This window comes from Meriones unguiculatus, chromosome 6 (genome assembly GCF_030254825.1).
Source record: "Meriones unguiculatus strain TT.TT164.6M chromosome 6, Bangor_MerUng_6.1, whole genome shotgun sequence".
NCBI lineage: Eukaryota > Metazoa > Chordata > Mammalia > Rodentia > Muridae > Meriones > Meriones unguiculatus.
In genome coordinates, this window is record NC_083354.1 from 50,054,003 (window position 1) to 50,074,213 (window position 20,211).

Below are 20,211 nucleotides of genomic sequence, written 5' to 3' on the forward strand. Positions count from 1 at the left end.
GAATATTCCAGATTTGCTTTAGAACTTAAAGATTAAATAATTTGAAGCTCAATGTTAAAAAATATAAGACAGGTACTTATTTTTGTTGTGCCATCCATATACCTTAAGTCTCATGTACTCCAGGCTAGCCTTTAATTGATTCTCCTGTCTTCCTTCTCAAGGTCTGGGACTGTATTTAAGCCACCACAGTCAACTTTAAAAATGAACTTTTTAAAAAATAACAGCAGAAACTATTAAATTTACTGAACATTTATGAACCATAAAAGATCAAATTACTATAAAACTTACCTCTTTGCGTTTCTGAAGTAGTAACTCCAACCTTTCATTGGCTCTCTTCCCAATCATTTTATTCCTCTCAGCTTCATATTGCCTCTGTGTATTATCCTGATGAATACTGAGGTTTAAGGCAACATTCACTAAAGCAGTCATCAGCTTCATGGCTACAAAATGAAGAACAACATTATAGTTACCTATGAAATATTTTTTTTTTAATGTTTAAGATCAAAAGTTAAAGCAAGAGAAGAAAAAACATTTTATAATACAGGCATAATGTAAAATTAAAAATGATAAGCAGCAGAAATAAATTCATCTTCTTAGCTGTAAATTGACTTTCTCCACTGTAGGAAAGAATAACATGGTTTGTTAATATTGTCTACTTATCCAAGAAGCTAGACAGATGGCTCAGTGGAAAAAACACTGGCTGCACTTCTAGAGGACCCAGGTTTCATTCCTAGCATTCACATGGTAGCTACCAGCTGTCTATGACTCCAGATCCACAGGATCTAATATCTTCTTATGGCCTCTATAGACAATAAGCACACTGGGAAACATTTATAAGCATAAAATAATAAAATAAAAATTTAAGAAGTTGTATCTAAGCTACCAGCACAAAAGATGGAAAAAACACCAATGCCTTACCTACATTCACAAATTAACAAAGCTTTCTTTCTACCACTACATCTGTGTTAAAAATGCTTCCTTTATATCTTTATTTAGGTGAATCAAAATTCTTTAAAATAGTTACAACTGCCACATGGAAGGAGGACCCAGGTAAGATGATCAATCCTCACTTAGAAAGACAAATGGGATGGACATTGGAAGTAGAAGAAAACAAGTAACAGGACAGGAGTCTACCACAGAGGGCCTCTGAAAGACTCTGCCTAGCAGTGTATCAAAGCAGATGCTGAGACTCATAACCAAATCTTGGGCAGAGTGCAGGGAGTCATATTTCAGAAGTAATCTGTGGTAGGCTCTTATCCTGATCCCTGCCTTCTCCCACTTCCAAAGTCTATTCCATTTGCCCTTCTGAATGAGGATTGAGCATCTTCCCTAGGGTCCTCCTTGTTGGTTAGCTTCTTTAGGACTATAGAATTTAGCGTGTTTATCCTATATTAAATGCCTAATATAAACTTATAGGTGAGTATATACCATGTGTCTTTCTGTTTCTGGTTACCTCTTTTCTAGTTCTATCCATTTGCCTGCAAAGTTCATGATTTCCTTGTTTTTAACTGCTGAGTAGTATTCCATTGTGTAATTCACCTTTTAAACTTTAAGTGTTGGTAAAGAATAATGAACATGTTCCTCCACAGTACCATTAAGAATGTCATAGGCAAACAAATTCTGACAATAAAAAGTTTATTGTTAAGCTTATTTTTAAAAAGTTGATGATTTCTTGTCTTTTGACTAAGATTAAGCATATTATGAAAAAGTAGAAAGTGCTTTGAAATTAATGCCACTCTCATAGTCATTTATTTCATACTTCTTGAATGTTGTAATAACATGACACTAATAATACAGTTATTTTCTTGAAATTAATTTTACAGCATGTTATAAAAATTACTAGGAAGTGACGGACATTACTTAAAAACTGTTTTAACTATAAGGTCCAGGAAATGCTTATGTGGTGCTTCCCTGTTTACCTACAATGCAATATATAGTGAACAATGTTCTATGTACTAGATACAAATGAACAGAATAAAACTAAGTAACTGTACCAGTGATTTTTAAATTCTATTAAAGAAAAGACAAACAAAAAATACATGCTGTGGTTGAGGTGCTGAATGGCAACGAAGTATATGTGTTGACACCTACTAGAGCTGTACATATATTCAGCAAGTAGAGCCTAATGGTCCCAGAGTGTGTCTTAAAGCAGCTTCCAAATAATCTTAAACCTTTACAATCTGACTAATTCAGGTATTTTGTTACAGTATCAAAAGCTGACTAACACATACAATTACTGCCAAGACCAAGAACTGTGATACTGTATGCCTGATTGCATGAGAAGCCTTAGGGATTGGTTTGTAAAATTATAGAACAGGGTAGAGAAAGCCTAGAATATTACAAATAGAATTTAACAGGCAATTCTGGCACAGGCTCAGAGCAAACAAAATGCTGTTAAAAATGTGAATACTAAAGGCTGTAATGATAAGGTTTCAGATGCAGATGCAGAATCTATAGAAACTGAGTTATAGGCCACTATGGTTTGACCATGGAATAATTTTGTGCCACTATGCCCATGACCTGAGAGTGTATGATAGGTAAAACTTAAAAAATGTAATGGGTAGGTGATCAAAGAGCAGGCCAATCAGAATATGTCAGAGGCAGTCCCTATTCCCATTACTATGTAACCCACTTGGACACTAAACTGCCATGGGCTACATCTGTGCAGGGGGTCTAGGTTATCTTCATGCATGGTACTTGGTTGGAGTATGAGTCTCTGGAAAGACCCCTGTGTTCAAATTTTCTGGTTCTGATGCTCTCCTTGTGGAGTTCCTGTCCTCTCCAGATCTTACTATTTCCCACTTCTTTCATAAGATTCCATGCACTCTGCCCAACAGTTGGCCATAAGTTTCAGCATCTGCTTTGATAGTCTGCAGGGCAGAGCCTTTTCACAGAAGATGAAAGTGCAGCCACTCCTGATGAGACCTGATGGACTAAGATCAGAAGGAAGGAGAGGAGGACCTCCCCTATCAGTGGACTTGGGGAGGAGCATGCATGAAGAAGGATGAGGAAAGGTGGGATCAGGATAGGAGGAGGGAGGAGTTTATGGGGGGATACAAAGTGAATAAAGTGTAATAAAAAAATAAAAAATAAATAAACTCTGACTTTAATTCATAAAAAAAATGGAATGGGTAGAGTATGTGGCTGAGAAATTCTCAAGGCACTTTAGCACTTAGGCAGAAAAGTACAAGTGTTACTGGGTGATTTTAGGAAAATGTATACTGAAAACAAGATTCGAAAAATAGGCAGAGAAGAAAATGGTAGAAAAACTTGCAATGTGGCCAGAAAAAGATTAGAAGAAAAGGTGTTACCAAAGATGGTGAAGTTACCAGTGGCATCAATAACAGTGCCTCAGAAAATCCTAGTACTCAAGAAGGGCATGAGGGCTCAGAGAGAAGAAATAAAAGTTGTTTCAGAAACACTCCAGGGGAAGAATCCTTTGGGAAAAAGAAATAGCTTTGAGGTTTTCGTGCTCTAGGACAGGTCTAGGAAACTGTTTCCTGGGGAGTCAATTTCCTTTGTTCAGTTGATAAGGTACCAGGTAACTCATAAACCCATGGTTCAGGTAGGCCCTACAAATGGCCAAAGATAGTATGCATGTAAAGCCGGTTTTGTGGGTATGTGAAACAGGACAATTATGAGATCATAAAGACTTCCACTGAAATTTCAAAGGAAAGCCTGGTAAGATAAGTAGCAGTGTTGCAAGGCCAAGTCTCCGCAGGCATCCTGATGGAGAGAAGCATGAAGGTATTTGTTTAAAATGAAGCAGAAGCTTCACTGGAGAACCTACAAGCTAAAACCAACAAGTAACACTTGCAGGCAATGTACAAAACCAGTCCAAAACAATGGCAAGGTGAGCTACAACTTACAACCTTGTCCAAACCCTTTAGAACATGCTTTCTACTAGAGGATACTCTAGAGCTAGACATGGAGTTTTAGAACGCAATGTATGCTTTATTTGGTTTAAGTTTTTCTTTGGTCTGATCCCTCATTTCTATTCCCCTATTTCTCTTTTTGTATATAGGGATGTTTACTCTACCCATTATATATTGGAAGTATGTAATCTATTCTTTTACTTTGTTATTCAAAGTATTTCCTCCAAGTCTGACCTGACTATTGGACATCAAAGAGCAAAGAATGTGACCTAAAGAACACTAAAGCCACACATGCATTAACAGCAACATGACTTGGTGGCTACAGGCCTATATGTATACAGCTGCTGTCTGACAAATAAAATTATGTTTGGAAATGGGACAACTTGGACTTCTATGTCATGGATATTGATCATATTTTTAATTATACAAAAATTATATAGAAATAAAAGATTATGGTGAGCTTAATTACAAATGGAAAATATTGTGAATATATTACTACATAAACACAGCAGGATGATGAATAGAGACCATTCACAACAAGTAAAGAGTTAGAAAAAGCGTGGCTACTGTAGCTAGAATAAGATATGGTAATTTGTTCTGAGAAATCCAGAAACATTCAATAATTAGATTTCAGTTCATTGAGAGCCAAACTATGCTCCCAGTAGGTTCACTTCAGATAGCTATTTAAAATGCAAACCAGGGTACTTCTTATGATTAAGAGTAAATAAAACTATTCTGAAATGTGAATCTTCTTTATTAAAATGCTTAAATAAAAATAATTAAGAAAGGTCTAATATGTAAATTCTAAAATTGTTTCAATTTAAAAAAGCCTTCCAAAAGGAGTGTTTATCTCCAACAGAGAAAGAGTACATGTAACCACCAGACTTCTAGAACTGAAAAACTATGAAGTACTGGAAACTTTAATACAAATGTAGCAATAGGAAACATTGAAATGTAAGATATAAGACATAAAAGACTGACAATAAAGGTCAGTTTATTCAAAACAAAAGTTCTAGATATTTGGAAAACATACTAAAAGTACTATTGATAAGACCACACAGATAACTTATGATGGAACTGAATTCATTACATCTGTACCTTAAGAATAAGTAACCTGATTGTATCTCTTTTCAGTTAAGATAGAATTAAGATCAGAAATCATTTTATTTCAAAGCTTATAATCATATATAGCCATAACTATCCATGTCTTTGAAGCAGAAGATTGAATGCCCCTGCCCATCTTATCTAGTCCTTAAGATTTGTTTTGCAAAGTGAATAAAAATAATTACCTTTTACTCTATGCCTCTCATATGTACCATTAAAATGGATAGTCACTATCCGACCAGAATTATCAAAAAAGCTTTTGTTCAAGGAGGTTGGCCATATATTGAAATTTTATACAACTGAGCTATGCAAGTATTGAGTGTAGACAAATTGTAATTACAGACATATTATTGAGGAATCATTATCCATTAGAACTCGGAATCAAAAAACAATGTTTCATACATTCTATTTTTTCATATTTAATACCTTTCCATCATTCAATTGTAACTAATAAAAGGTAATTCCGGCCAGGGAAGGAAGTAGGCTAAATGCACATCTTCACCCAGTTTCTTTTCTCCAAATCTAATCCCCAAATTTTATTCCCAATTCTGTAGCATACTACCTAATACAGTTTACCTTAGCCCAATCCTACCCCATCTCCAATGGGGTAGGATTTTCTCCTCCAAAAGTCCTTGCCCTCACTCACTGCTTTATCTCATTACCCCCTACCTCTTGAAGGCATTCCCTGGGGAACCTACAGCCTCAAAAGCTGATAGAGAATATTTAACCTGAACACAAAACAATGTACCTTCTTCTTAGCACCTTACAGAACTATCTCCAAAATTGACCACATAAAGCAAGTCTTGACACATACAAAACAATTAAAGAAACACCTTACATCTTGTCTATCATGGATTAAAAATGGGTATCAACAACAGAAAGCTCAGAAAGTCATGAAAACTAAACAAGTCAAAATGGAATGAAAAATTGATCAACAAAGAATTAAAGATTTCTTAGAACTGAATAAAAATGAATACATATCATACCAAAACTCACAGCACACAATTAACGTGGTCCTAAGAGGGACTAAGTATGTATGTAAAAAACTGGAGAGATCTCAGACTAGTAACTTAACAGCACACTTGAAAGCTCTAGAACAAACAGAAAAACAAAAATCATACCCGAGAGGAATAAGATTGCAAGAAATAATCAAACTCAGGGCAAAACAAAAACAACAAAAGAAACAAAACAATGAATGAGTAAAACAGTTAAACAGTTGGTTCCTTGAGAAAATCACTAAGATGGAGAAACCCTTATTTAAATTAACTAAAAGGCAGAGAGACAATATCCAAATTAACAAAATTAGAGATGAAAAGGGGGACATACCAACGGAGACTGAGGAAATCCAGAGAATCATAAGGATGTTTAAAAACCTGTACTCCACCAAACTGGAAAATCTAAAATAAATGGATAATTTTCTCAATAGACACCACTTACAAAAGTTAAATCAAGATCAAACAAGCAATTTAAACAGACCTATCACTCCTAGTGAAATAGAAGCAGTCATTAAAAATCTCCCAACCAAAAGAGCCATGGCCAGATGATTTTAGCACAGAATTCTACCAGATTTTCAAAGACTTAATGCTGATATCCTCAAATTATTGTACAAAACAGAAACAGAATGAACATTGTACAATTTGTTTTTATGAGACTATAGCTGATTTGATATCCAAACCACATAAGGACCCAATAAAGAAATAGAATTACAGACCAATCTCCCTTATGAACATAAACTCAAAAACATCTCAATAAAAAGAATGGAAACAGAATCCAAGAAAACATCATAAAGGTCATCCACCATGACCAAGTAGCCTTCATCCCAGAGATGCAAGGATGACTCAAAATATATGTCAATCAGTAAATGTAATCCACCACATAAACTGGAAAACAAACCAACCAACCAATGATTGTCTCATTAGATTCAGAAATATCTTCAACAAAATCCAACCCCTTTTCATGATAAAACTTCTGGATAGATTAGTGTTACAAGGGACATACATCAACATAGTGAAGTCAATGGACAGCAAGCCCATGGCAAATATCAACTTGAATGGAGAGAAACTCAAAGTAATGCTACTAAAATCAGGTACAAGGGTTGTCCATTCTCTCCGTACTTATTCAATACAGAACTTGAAGTCTTAGAGTGACAAAACAACCGAAGGAGTTCAACGGGATACAAATTAGAAAGGAAGAAGTGAAAATATCTTTATCTGCAGATGTTATCCAAAAATGATTCTAAAAATCCCATCAAGGAACTCCTACAGCTGACGAATACTTTCAGCAAAGTAGCTGCATACAAAATTAACTCAGAAAACCCTAGAGCCTTCCTAAAGACAAATGACAAATAGGCTGAGAAATCAGGGTAATAAGTTTTCCAAGAGCCTCAAATAATATCAAATATTGAGGGGCAGATAAAGTGATGAATCACAGAAAATTTGACAGAATGAGTCAGAAATAGGGTATGCCTAACTCTCAGAACAGCACAGGAAAAGGGAGGTGATCTAAGAACGCAGAGAATAGGCAATTAGGGAAGTTGAGGTAAGTTAGTTGGCAATCATTGAGTCCACTGAGAGGCAGTGTAGTTTGTGGCAATTCAGTCAGGTCAGTTGAATAAAGTTTGGTGCAGCTTAGTCAAGTGAGTGCAGTGGAGTTTGGTAAATGAGTTCATGCAGAGGCAGTTGAAGCCAGAGAACGAGAAGGAGCAGGAGCAGATGATAGGAACAGATAGCTAGAGTTAATTTGAGACCAAGCAGAGCAATTCAGTCAGAAGCTAGAAGATGCCAGTTTCGGTCAGCTTGTAGAGGAGTATCAGCCAGAACAGCTGAGTTGAACAAGGCAACCAGAATTCAGAAAGAACGAGAAATGGTGACCATATTTAGCAGTAAGCCTCCAGGATGACAATTACATCTGACGAATAAGATACTTTTACAACTGTTCTAAAGAGAATTACATAACAATAAATTACAATGACATTCTGCTTTACTAATAGATCAATACTTGCTCAGCCATCATCAGAGTTTTCTTATGCAGCAGAGGGGAGCAAACACAGAGACCAACAGCCACACTGTGTGGAGTATGAGAGACTGTTAAGTTTTATGACATGTTGAAGTTATCTGAGAGAAGAAAACCTCAATTAAGATCAGGCTGTAGGCAACCTCATGGGGCCTTTTCTTAATTAGTGATTGATGGAGGAGGGCCCCATTCCTTTAAACCTAGCAAACAGCTATTTTCAATTTTATTCTTAAGGCTGTCAAATACCAAGTAGGAAAACTATCATGTATTTTATTCTATTAAGTAAAAATAACCATGGAGATAAATTCCAAGAAAATGGTATTTTTATTAAATCAGTAACTAAATTAACTTTACACCAAAGCAAAATTTGGCTATAATGACAAAACTTAGTAAAATCAATGAAAAGGAAAGAAGATGTTGGTTACTTACCAGCAAGGGTACTTGTATGCCTAAAAGCTCTGACCTGGGAGTCTGATAAACCAGTCAAAAGCGAGATCACGGTGTCCATCATATATTCATCATAAATTATGCTATATTGACATTGTCGAATCAGGACTCCAATAAATTCACAAAAATTTGAACGAAATTTTTTCCACTGAGGACCAGGCATGGTAAGGGGGTAGTCACCACTGTCCTGAATGTGTAAAAAGAACTTATTAAGTATCACAAGATAGCAGTTAGATCAGATCTTATTCCTATATACAAAAAAAATATTTTATTTTCAAATACACATAGACTAAAGTATAAAATGGCTTTTATGGGTACATTAATAGTGTTAATGTTTTTGCTTTAAACATCCACAAATAATTCCTAAAGTGCTCAAAACTATCATATTAAAATCAGTGTTTATTTCATTATTCTGAAACTCATTATAAAAATAGTCCAATTTATGTGTTTACATTTTATAAAGATAAATTGAAGCAAAAACAAAAATAATAAAAAGTTTAGACTGAAAGAAATATTTACTATTGAATATGAACGAAGTAAGAGGGCAGGAGTAGTGGGGTTGGAGGGAGGACCGGGAGAGAGAGTGGAAATGGAGGAGGCACACATGCATCTCCAGTATAGGGCAGGCTACTAGGAGTCTATGGTGATGACCTAGCTGAGACTTCTAGCACCAGAGTTTAAGGAGCCTGAAGTGGTCACCTCCTATAGCTAGGCAGAACTTCCAGCAGAGGGAGGGTGACACCACCCATAAAACCTTAAACCCCAAACTGGTCTTGCCTACAGGAAGTGTAGGTGTAAAGATGGAGCAGATGTTGAAGAAACGGAAAACCAATGAATGGCCTAACATGAGACCCACCCCATTGGAGAGAACCAACCCTTGTCACTATTAATAATACTCTGCTCTGATTGCTGACAGGAACCTAGAATAAATGTCTTCTAAGGGGCTTCATCCAACAGCTGATGAAAACAGATGCAGAGACCCATACTCAAACAACAGGCTGAGCTCAAGGAGTCTTGTGGAAGAGGGGAGGAAGGAGAGGGAGCAGGAGGAGTCAAAGACACCACAAGAAGACCTACAGAGTGAACTATCCTTGGTCATGGGGCTCACAGAGACTGAACCCACCAACCAAAGAGGATGCATGAAATGAACCTAGAGCCCCTACATATACGTAGCAGATATGCAGCATGGTCAACATGTGGATCCCCTAACAATGGGATTAGGGGCTGTCTCTGATTCTGCTGTGTGCCACTGTATCCCTTACCCTAGCTGGGATACCTTGTCAGGTCCCAGGGGGAGAGAATGAGCTTAGTCCTATTGTGTCTGGGTGGGATGATACTCCTTGGGACCTCCCCTTCTCTAAGAAAAGTAAAAAAGGGAGTTGGGAGGAGAAGGGCATGAGGGCAGGACTGGGAGGAGAGGAAGAAGTGCTCTGGGATCAGGATGTAGAAAGATTAAATTAATAACTAAATGGAAAAAGATGCATCTGTCACCATATCACTTTTCACCTTATTTTTTATTTTTTTTACTGAGAGAGAGGATGGCAGACAGAGACATCCAACACAAGCATGCCATGGTATACATGTGCAAGTCAAGAGTCTATGAGTCTTGGCTGTCTTCTTCCATCATGTTGTTTCTACGTATTAAATTCCTATCAGCAGGCTTGATAGCAAGCACTTTTTATCAACTGAAACATCTTACCAAGTCAGCAAAGCATTTCTCAGTATTTGTAAATCAAAACTTTTAGGAACTGAAGATTTTTAAAACATAAGCACTTCACAACGAAGCCTAAAGCTAACCTTTCACATGCAGATGTCATTTCTGCTAGTTTTACAATAAACTTGATTATAATTCTATTTCACAGAGTAGATTTATTAACTTCTTGTTCGTCTGTCTGTTTTTTATTTAGAGAAAGAAAGGGTGTGCAGTTGAATGGATGGGAAGTTAGAGAGAAACTGGAGAAGGGGAACCATGATCAGAATATGTTATATAAAAGCTTCCTTTTAATAAATATATATTAATAAAAAAGAGCTACTAACATGTTCATCAATAAAAAAAATTCTTAGCTCTCAAATGAATTACAAATTGAAATCTTTAACATTTTCTTGAACATATATCACTTGTCCATATCATTTTTTTAAAGTGTAGGATTTCTGATGGGCAATGAAGTACTGATAATCTTTATTGAGGAACAATTTTTGAAAAACAAAACAAAAAAACAAAAACTCAGAATGTTAACGAAGTAAAGAAAAAAAAGAAGAACATAAAAAGTGGCTCAAAGGATCAATCCTTAACTATATTTAAGATCTTTGAGGAAAGTCTTCTAATGTTCTTAAATAAGATCTATATTCTTGATAAACAATGTAAAACCATGAGGTACCTGATAAAGTATTTTGCAGACTATCTCACAAAATAATGCAGACAAAATAAAAAATAACCAATCAAATGAGAAGGAATAAAAGAACAAATCATTCTTAAATAAGTTGAAAAAATATAGGGGTAAACTGGTGTACAGTAAAATACAGTAGAGTAGTATTTGGTATGTACTTTGTCCATATACTAGTGTCTGGTGATAGCTTTTAGGATTAAGAAACAAGACCTTTAGAAAAGCAAAGAATTTGTTTTAAATCCCTAAACTGCAAGGCAGGGCCTCCAAGCATCAGCTTCAATAAAATTGTTCCCGAGAACTCATGGGACAGTACAGTTGCTACTGACTATACTTATTATAGAGTGGTTCTCAAGTAACAGGTGTCAAATGAGACAATCAACAGACAAGCTGTTTCTTAGGTTTTAAAAAAGAACTTCCAGGAACTGGCCGCAGAGGCACATGACTGTAATTCTAGCACTCGGGGAGGAAGAGGAGGGTGGAACTCTCAGTTCAAGGCCAGCCTGGTCTACAAAGAGAGTCCAGGACAGACAAGGCTACCCAGAGTAGCCCTGTCTCGAAAACAAACAAACAAAAACAAAAACAACAAAACAAACAAACAAATGAACCTTCATGATGAAAGCAGGTTAAAAAAAAAAGGGTAGAGTGCTGCCAAGTTTCAACTTAGTAACTAAACTTGAGGGCTTTAAGGTCCTATGAAATGGACTAACAGATAAACATACTTGCCATGCAAGCCTGATGGGCTGAGTTCCATCCACAGAAACAACTCTGGAAGGAGAGAACTGAACCCAAAGATGTTCTCTGAATTCCTAAAGTATGCTAGGGCACATGCATACTTCCATACAAACATGCTCCTACCAGAATACACAAAAGCATTGAAAGGCAGAATTAGCTCCTAAACCCCTCATGCCTTGGGTTTTAAATTTTGTTATTTTTAGAGGCTACAAAATGTGCTTTGATGCTCTCAAAATGTATAAGAGAAGTAAACCACACTGCCAGGAGAGCCACTGAACCACAAATGTAGATATCTAGGGGCCGGTGTCATGATGCATACCTATAAACTCCCAAAGCAGGAGTCTGAGACAGGATTGCAATACTAAGGAGCTATCTAAGGAGTTCAAAGCTACCCTTGGCTACAAAATGAGAAATTTTGCTTATAAATAAATAAAGAAAAAAGTAACAAAAAGACAGACCCCACCAAAACTTCAGTGCATAGATACCTAAGTATATCAGAAAATTTTCAACATCATGATATTGTCAACTTTTGTGATTATGAACATAACCCATAAACGAGTTAAAGCACACCTGTATGCAAAAAGGTTCAGGCATCCACTAGGGATTTTGAAATAGTTCCATGCCATCAAACAATGAAGAATGATGACTGTACGATTGCTACTTCAAACACTGATATACAGACACTTTTCCAAGGTTATAAACTATCCACCACACAATCATGTCTGCCCTGAAACTAGGACATGCTGTTAGCACTACAAATTCTTAGCACACAAAAATGATCAAAATAACACAATCTCATTCAAAGAATTTCTAATTTAATTACAGAAATGAGGACAGACAACAAATGAGTTAGTAAATAACAGGAGCACTACAAGGGAATGCAATTACTTAAAAGAGGTGCAGTGGTGCACACCTGCAATCCCAGCACTCAGGGAGGCAAGGGAAGGCGGATCTCTGTGAGTTCAAGGCCAGCCTGGTCTACAAAGCGAGTCCCGGACAGCCAAGACTACACAGAGTAAGCCCGTTTCAAAAAACAAAAGAGAGAGATTATCAATTCTCTGAAGACAGAATTAAAAGAAAAACAGGGATCATATTCCAGATAACCATAAAGTTAGGAAAAGCACATAAATCATGGCATAAAAACAGGATGGTGACACTATTTAATGCTGCATAAGCTGAACCAGAATGTATGGAAATAACCAAAAATAAAGAAGGCAAAAGAATAAACGGACACAGTAAGTCACAAAGAAGTTCAAGGAAGTCAAACTTGATTCTGGAGACTCTATGTGGACATTGACAGAGTTTGAACAAATATGCTGAACAGAGATGAGTTAAGAAAATATACCTTTTTGGGGGGGGGGGGTGGGAGGAGCAGTTCTGAGAATTAAAACTTAGGTCTTATGAATGCCAGGTACTCTATTTACCACTGAGTTATACTCTCAAAACAAAACAAAAAAAGACCTATGATTGTAATACTGAAAGAGTATAAAGGTTAAAAATAAAAGGATCGAGGTAAGACACTTCTCACTCTATTAGAAACAAAAGCAAAATGAAAAGAAAAATGGTGTGACTTTAAGATACACTGGTGATGAGAAGAACATGAAAAGCATCCAATGTTGAAGTAATAACATTAGTAATATAAGCTACAATCAACCATTCTAATTTCAGTATGATTGACTAGATGAGTTTATCTCTGACACAAAACAAAAAGTAATTGTCTGCCCCTAGAAAAGCAAATTGTGGGTTTTGTTTTGTTTTTTGAGACTATATATCTGCCTGGCTGGCCTGGAACTCTCTTTCTAGAGACCAGAATAGCCATGAATTCTTAAGGATCAGGCTGCCTCTATTTCCCTATAGCTGAGACTAAAGACTTGTGTTATCATGCCTACCAAGTAGTAAATTTTTTGTTTAGAAATGCCTCATTAGCCTGCAACTTATAAAAAGATAGTCACACTTTAACTTAAAATAACTGATTTAGAAAATCCAATTTTAGGACCTTAGGTCACACTGATAACTACAATCCAAAGCTTGATTTAAGTTCAAATTAAATCCAGTAATTGGGAGAATTTAATTTTGTGTAAAGTACCTCTACAGAAATGTTTCAATATTCTGAAGTTTTTTTGTTTGTTTGTTTGTTTGTTTTAGCTTTTAGGGTAAATTAGCACACATTCTTTGTATTCTATCACCAAAAGAATATGAGAAGGTCCTTATAATCTAAGTCTTTAATATCTGATACTGTTGGCTTTCCCCCAGACTGGCATATGAAGTAGAAGCCTCAAATGCAGTTACTGGGGTCACTGTGACAGCACTCAAAAGGTGTATGGTAGTGCCCCCTCTCTGTCATGTTCCCTGGCCATGAGTTGTCTGGCCAGGAGTTGTTGCCTTGATAAGCTGAACCACCACAAAACATGGGATCAGATCAACAGAAAATGGTCTGGAACCTACAGAACTATCTCCCAAAATAAATGTTCCTCTTTGTAAGTTAGTTAACACAAATATTAATCTTGGAAATCTCAACAATAGAGTATTTCACATAAAGCAGACAGACAGATAGATAGTCACACAAATCGGAAAAATTAAATCTATAAACAATGTCATCTAAGTTGAAATGAGTTTTTATGAAATTGAAGACACAGAAATGCATGAATAACTCACTCAACTACCGTGAAATATGACTAAATTAGCCTAAAAGATGTTACCAGAATATTTTTGTAACACGTAAAATACTTTCAGTGCGAAATGCAAGAGAAAATGTGAATACCTGATAGGAAGGATATCTATTAAGTCATACATGTCTTAATAAATGTTATATCCATATTTGTATTACTTTATTCAAATAAAAAATGACAAAAAATAGTATACTAATCATAAAAAATACCTAGAAAAGACAATCTTAAGGTTAAAAAAAAGGCAAAAAAACCCCATCTTTCAGAAAATAGAATTCAGCTGTAAATCAAAAATATGATAAAAGAATTAATGGATTTAATAGCATTACACAATTAACTTTATTATAAATACAATATAAAAATTAAACTGAAAGTATTTCTGAATCTTATGACATCAAAACTAAAACGTATCATTAGTTTATGAAGAATAACTACAGAGATATATATTCTAAAAGGAAATTAGAGCATTCAAGTAGCATGTTCCAAATAAAAACACACATGCAAGTGCTTGGGAGGTCCGGAAAGTGTGAAGATTCCATGCCACATAGTTATGGGAAATTCTTGATTAAATAAAGTTAAGGGGAATTTTCTGCATTAGAATTACTAACAACCTTAGATAATACATTTTAATAATCTCTAAGATAGGTTTATATACAACACCACTCAAACTTATCCAAACGCTAAACCATTTTCTCTCTAAAGTATTCAACGAAGTTAGCATTCTATTTTATTTGGAAACAAATAAAATAGAGAACTGGAGATTGCATACTGTCTATTTTAACTCATTCTTTTACAGGTAATACTGTCTTCATTACAATACTAATTTAACAAAAGAGAATCAACATATTTATTGACAATTTAAAAGATATGGAATCAATCAGTATAAATGTTGGAACACTATACCTCATCAAATTCTTCAGTCATTTTTCTGATAATTTCTGCATTCTGCATATTTCGAAACATCTCTATTCTTACAGTACCTGTGGAAAAAATTTACAGTTAGTCTGTATCTTATACTAACCACTACAATAAACCTAATCTGATCACTGTTTGAAAGTCACATAAAACAATTCAGATTTCCTGTTGTGTGAAAATTTTCCATTAATTTTTTAAAACTTTATTTTTATTGTTCCGGATTTCAGTGGGATTGATTTAAATTTCTCTCCATTTAATTTGATGTTGACTATAAGTTTGCTATATATTGCTTTCACTAAGTTTAGGTATGTGTCTTGAATCCCTGATCTCTCCAAAACTTCAAAAATGAATGAGTTTTGGATTTTGTCAAATGCTTTTTTGACATCTAAGGAGATAACAATGTGGTTCTTTTCTTTTAGTTTGTCTGAAGTTCTCCTTATTGGGTCTTTGTACGGTTTAGGTATCAAGGTGACTAAGTCTCATAGAATGAGTTTGGAAATGTTTCTTCTGTTTCTATTTTGTGGAATAGTTTAAGGAGTAAGGGTACTCTTTGAAGCTACTTCTCAGAGGGTCTGGAGGAATTCTGCACTGAAATCATATGACCCTGGACTTTCTTTCAATGGTAGACTTTTAATGATAGCTTCTATTACCTTAGAAGACTTCATTTACCTGATCTTGATTTAGGTTGGACAAATGGAATCTATCAAGAAAATTGTCAATTTCATTTATATTTTCAAATTTTGCTGTGTATAGGCTTTTGGAGAATTAATGATTGTTTGAATTTCCTCAGTGTCTGCTGTTATGTTACCCTTTTCATAGTGCCTTTTTTGCCTTTTAGTTAGTTAAGGAATTATCTATCTTGTTTTTCTCAAAGAATAAGGTATTGGTTTCATTGATTCTTTGAATTATTATCTTTGGGACAAGGCAAGACTGTCCATTCTCTTCAAAATAGTATCCCATAGAACGAGAATTATACATTATTTAACAGTACCAAATGGATGCTGGAAGACAAAACCCGGTCCTCTGGAAAAGCAGCCAATGCCATTAACCACTGTGCCATTTTTTAGCCCCTAAAATTCTTTTTTATATCATCTACTATAAAGACCATTTTATTCAGAAACATAACACATTTCAATTAAATGTTTTTCTAAAAGCCAAGTTATTAAGTTCATATAATGATTAATGATGAAAGAAAAAGTTCATTTTTATTATTCTAATTCTTTTTAATACTTGATACCTTAATTTTACCCTAAATATGCATATCTAATTTATTAATGTACTGATATGCATTTTTGTTAATTTCCAAAACTGTGTATTTAAAAAAAAATCAACATAATCTACAGCTAGGGCTACACTGATTAGTGACAGAGCACTTGCTTAGCACAGCAAGCAATATACATAGTATATTGCCATACCATAGTCCCCAGGACAGCATCCAAATTGCTTCCCTTCCAAAAAGAAATCAATGGAGTTTAGAGACAGGGAATGGTGATAGAATGCTTGTCTAGTCTGCATGAAGAACCTTGCGTTGAGCTCTAACACTGCATAAACAAGGGCAGCAGCACATGCATATAAGCCTAGCACTGAGGAAATGAGATAAGGGGTATCAAGTTTAAGATATCAGATACATAGCACGTTTCAGGCCGACATGGATTACATAAAATGCCATCTCTAAAATCAAACACAAGACAAAAAATCAACATAATTTAAAGATATTGGAAGCTTAAAATGAACACTGTGCAGGCAGTCTTTTTATAAATTTCAGTTTTATTTGTATAACATATTCCAAATTTTGTTATGTTGTTTTTGGGCTGGGGAGGTGCTGCCAAACCTGATATAAGTTTCATCTCCTAGAACCACATGGTGAAAAGTTGTCCCCCGGACTCTACATGTGCCAAGGAGCATGCTCACACACACACAAGTAATCAAATAAATAAATAAATGTAATAATTTTTTAGTTACAAGATTAAGGCTTATTTTAAAGTCTTTAAAAAACAATCTCTGGATTGACCCTCTCTCCTCAACAATCCACAATGATTCAAGCTCTTATGAAATCAACCAATAACTATGAAAGCGGTTGCCCTTATAGAACAAATTAAGGAAAAAAATTGAGATGTGCCCAGAAAACTAGATCATAAAAGCAGTATAATATCACATTTTTTCCAGGAGCTACAGAGACCCTCATAAGATGAAGTAAAGACTCTAGCCAAATGACCAAGGTATAAGTCTTCTTGGAAAAAAGGAATTCCTCCCTAGAGAAGATTTATGATGACCTGCAACCCTGAACACTGCAACCCTGAACAAGTTGAATATAACACTAACAAACCTAGAGAACAGAAATGCTCCATCTGAACTGCTAATACATTTATGAACTACACAGTGATAATAATAAACAATTATGTTTTTAATCACTGAACTACAGAATAACTTATCAAACAGCAATAAACACATAATGTACATTCTTCAAGGATTTAATGTACAAGCACCAGAAAATGCATATTTAAAAGAATTGAAAATATTCTTCATTATGAGTAAGTATGTGTGTGGGGACATGTGTGAATACGTGTGTAGGCCTGATACCAGATGTCTTGTTCAATCACTCTCTTTTATTGAAGTAGAACCTCACTGAATCAGAACTAGTGATTTTGAGTAGCATGGCCTGTCAGCTTTCTCCAGAGATTCCCTGCCTACCCAGCATTTTATATAAATTCTGGGGTTCTGAAATCCAGTCTTCATGTTTGTGCAACAAGCATTTTCTCCAATGAGACATCTCACCCAATGTAATATGTTTTTTAAAGAAAAAGGATGATAGTACCTTAATTTCAAGTGATTTTAAAATTTTACTTCTACCTGATTAAAAAACAAAACAAAACAGCAAACTCTGTTGAAAAGACTCATACATAAATGGCCACAGGTGATAAATCACATGTAAATAAATTCAAAAATCTCACCTATCTAAAAAACTAAAAGCATAAATATCTAATGTAGAACAAACTATATATTAAAAAAAGGGAACAAGTGATATACATAATAACACTGATGACTTTTCAGGACAATACACAGCATCAAAAAGGGAAAGAATGGGTCAGCAAGATGTCAGATGTCTCAGTAGGCAAAGGTGCTTGCTGTCAGGAGTGATGAAATGGCTTTGATATCTGACTTAGTGTGGTAAAAACAACTAACTATCACACAAGTTGTCTACTGACTTCCACACTCCTGCTGCGGCATGCCCAAGTCTACAAAACAAATACATGAAAATACAATAAAATTATTCTAATTCCATTTACACAAAGCTCCAAAACTGCGCCTGGTAGAACACACTTTTAATAACACTCAAGAGGTAGAATATCCCTGTGAATCTTAGGTCAGACTAACTTATTTAGGGATTTCTAAGCCAGCCAAGGCTATACAGTGAAAGAAACCCCATTTTTAAAAACAGACAACAAAAACAAAACAACCACAACCACAACAAAAACATGGGCATGGACCAGATGGAGTTAAACAAAGCTGAGAGCAATATGGATGACCTTGTCATCAAGAATCAGCAGTACCACAAAACTAAAGTCAAAGTGGATCAAGGACCTCAACATAAAACCAGATACCCTAAATCAATTGGAAAAAAAAGTGGGGAACAGCCTAGAACTCATTGGCACAGGAGACAACTTCCTGAACAGAACACCAACAGCACAGGCTCTAAGAGCAACAATCAATAAATGGGACCTCATGAAACTGAAAAGTTTCTGTAAAGCAAAGGATACCGTCATCAAAACAAAACGACTGCCTACAGATTGGGAAAGAATCTTCACTAACCCTTTATCTGACAGAGGACTAATATCCAGTATATACAAAGAACTAAAGAAGCTGAAAAGCAGCAAACCAAGTAATCCACTTAAAAAATGGGGAACAGAGCTAAACAGAGAATTCTCGACAGAGGAATATCGAATGGCAGAAAAACACTTAAAGAAATGCTCATCCTCATTAGCCATCAGGGAAATGCAAATCAAAACGACCCTGAGATATCACCTTACACCCATCAGAATGGCCAAGATGAAAAACTCAAGCGATAACACATGCTGGAGAGGTTGTGGAGAAAGGGGAACCCTCCTCCACTGCTGGTGGGAATGTAAACTGGTACAACCACTCTGGAAAGCTATCTGGCGCTTTCTAAGACAAATAGGAATAGTGCTTCCTCCAGACCCAGCTATACCACTGCTAGGTACATACCCAAAGTTTGTTCAAGTACACAAAAAGGACACTTGCTCAACCATGTTTATAGCAGCTCTATTTGTAATAGCCAGAACCTGGAAACAACCCAGATGTCCATCAACGGTGGAATGGGTACAGAAATTGTGGTATATTTATACAATGGAATACTACTCAGCAACCAAAAAGGAAGAAATCATGAAATTTGCAGGCAAATGGTGGGATCTAGAAAAGATCATTCTGAGTGAAATATCCCAGAAGGAGAAAGACAAACATGGGATATACTCACTTATATAGACCTATAAGATATGATAAACATAATGAAATCTATACACCTAAAAACGATAATCAATTGAGTGGACATGGGGTGAGATGATCAATCCTCATTTAGAAATACAGATGGGATGTGCATTGAACGTATGACAGGAGTCTACTGAGCGCATCTGAAAGATTCTAACTAGCAGTGTTTTCAAAGCAAAGACTCATGACCAAACCTTTGGCAGAGTACAGGGAATCATAAGAAAGAAGGGGAGTTAGTCTGATGGGGAAAGGATAGGAGCTCCACAAGGACCAAATATATCTGGGCACAGGGTCTTTTCTGAGACTGACATTCAACCAAGGACCATGTATGGATATAACCTAGAACCTCCACTCAGATGTAGCCTGTGGTAGCTCAGTAACCAATTGGTTTCCCAAAGTGAGGGGAACAGGGACTATTTCTAACAGGAACTCAATGACTGGCTATTTGGTCTCCCCACCCCCGAAGGAAGAAGCAGTCCTGTTAGGCCACAGAGGAGGGCTTTGCAGCCAGTCCTGAAGATACCTGATAAAACAGGATCAGATGAATGGGGAGGAGGTCCCCCCTATCAG

At 35.8% G+C, this 20,211-nt stretch overlaps 1 protein-coding gene across 1 annotated transcript in view; it reads right to left on the minus strand.

The window, feature by feature from the left end:
- The window catches only part of Stag1 (STAG1 cohesin complex component), a 288,399-nt gene that overhangs the window by 138,616 nt on the left and 129,572 nt on the right, over positions 1–20,211 (minus strand). Inside the window, exons 6-8 of the mRNA XM_060385437.1 lie at positions 15,127–15,203; positions 8,421–8,625; positions 289–440 (exon numbers count right to left, since the gene is read on the minus strand). Of these exons, the coding sequence (XP_060241420.1) occupies positions 289–440; positions 8,421–8,625; positions 15,127–15,203 (434 nt within the window). The remainder of the gene's footprint in view (positions 1–288; positions 441–8,420; positions 8,626–15,126; positions 15,204–20,211) is intronic.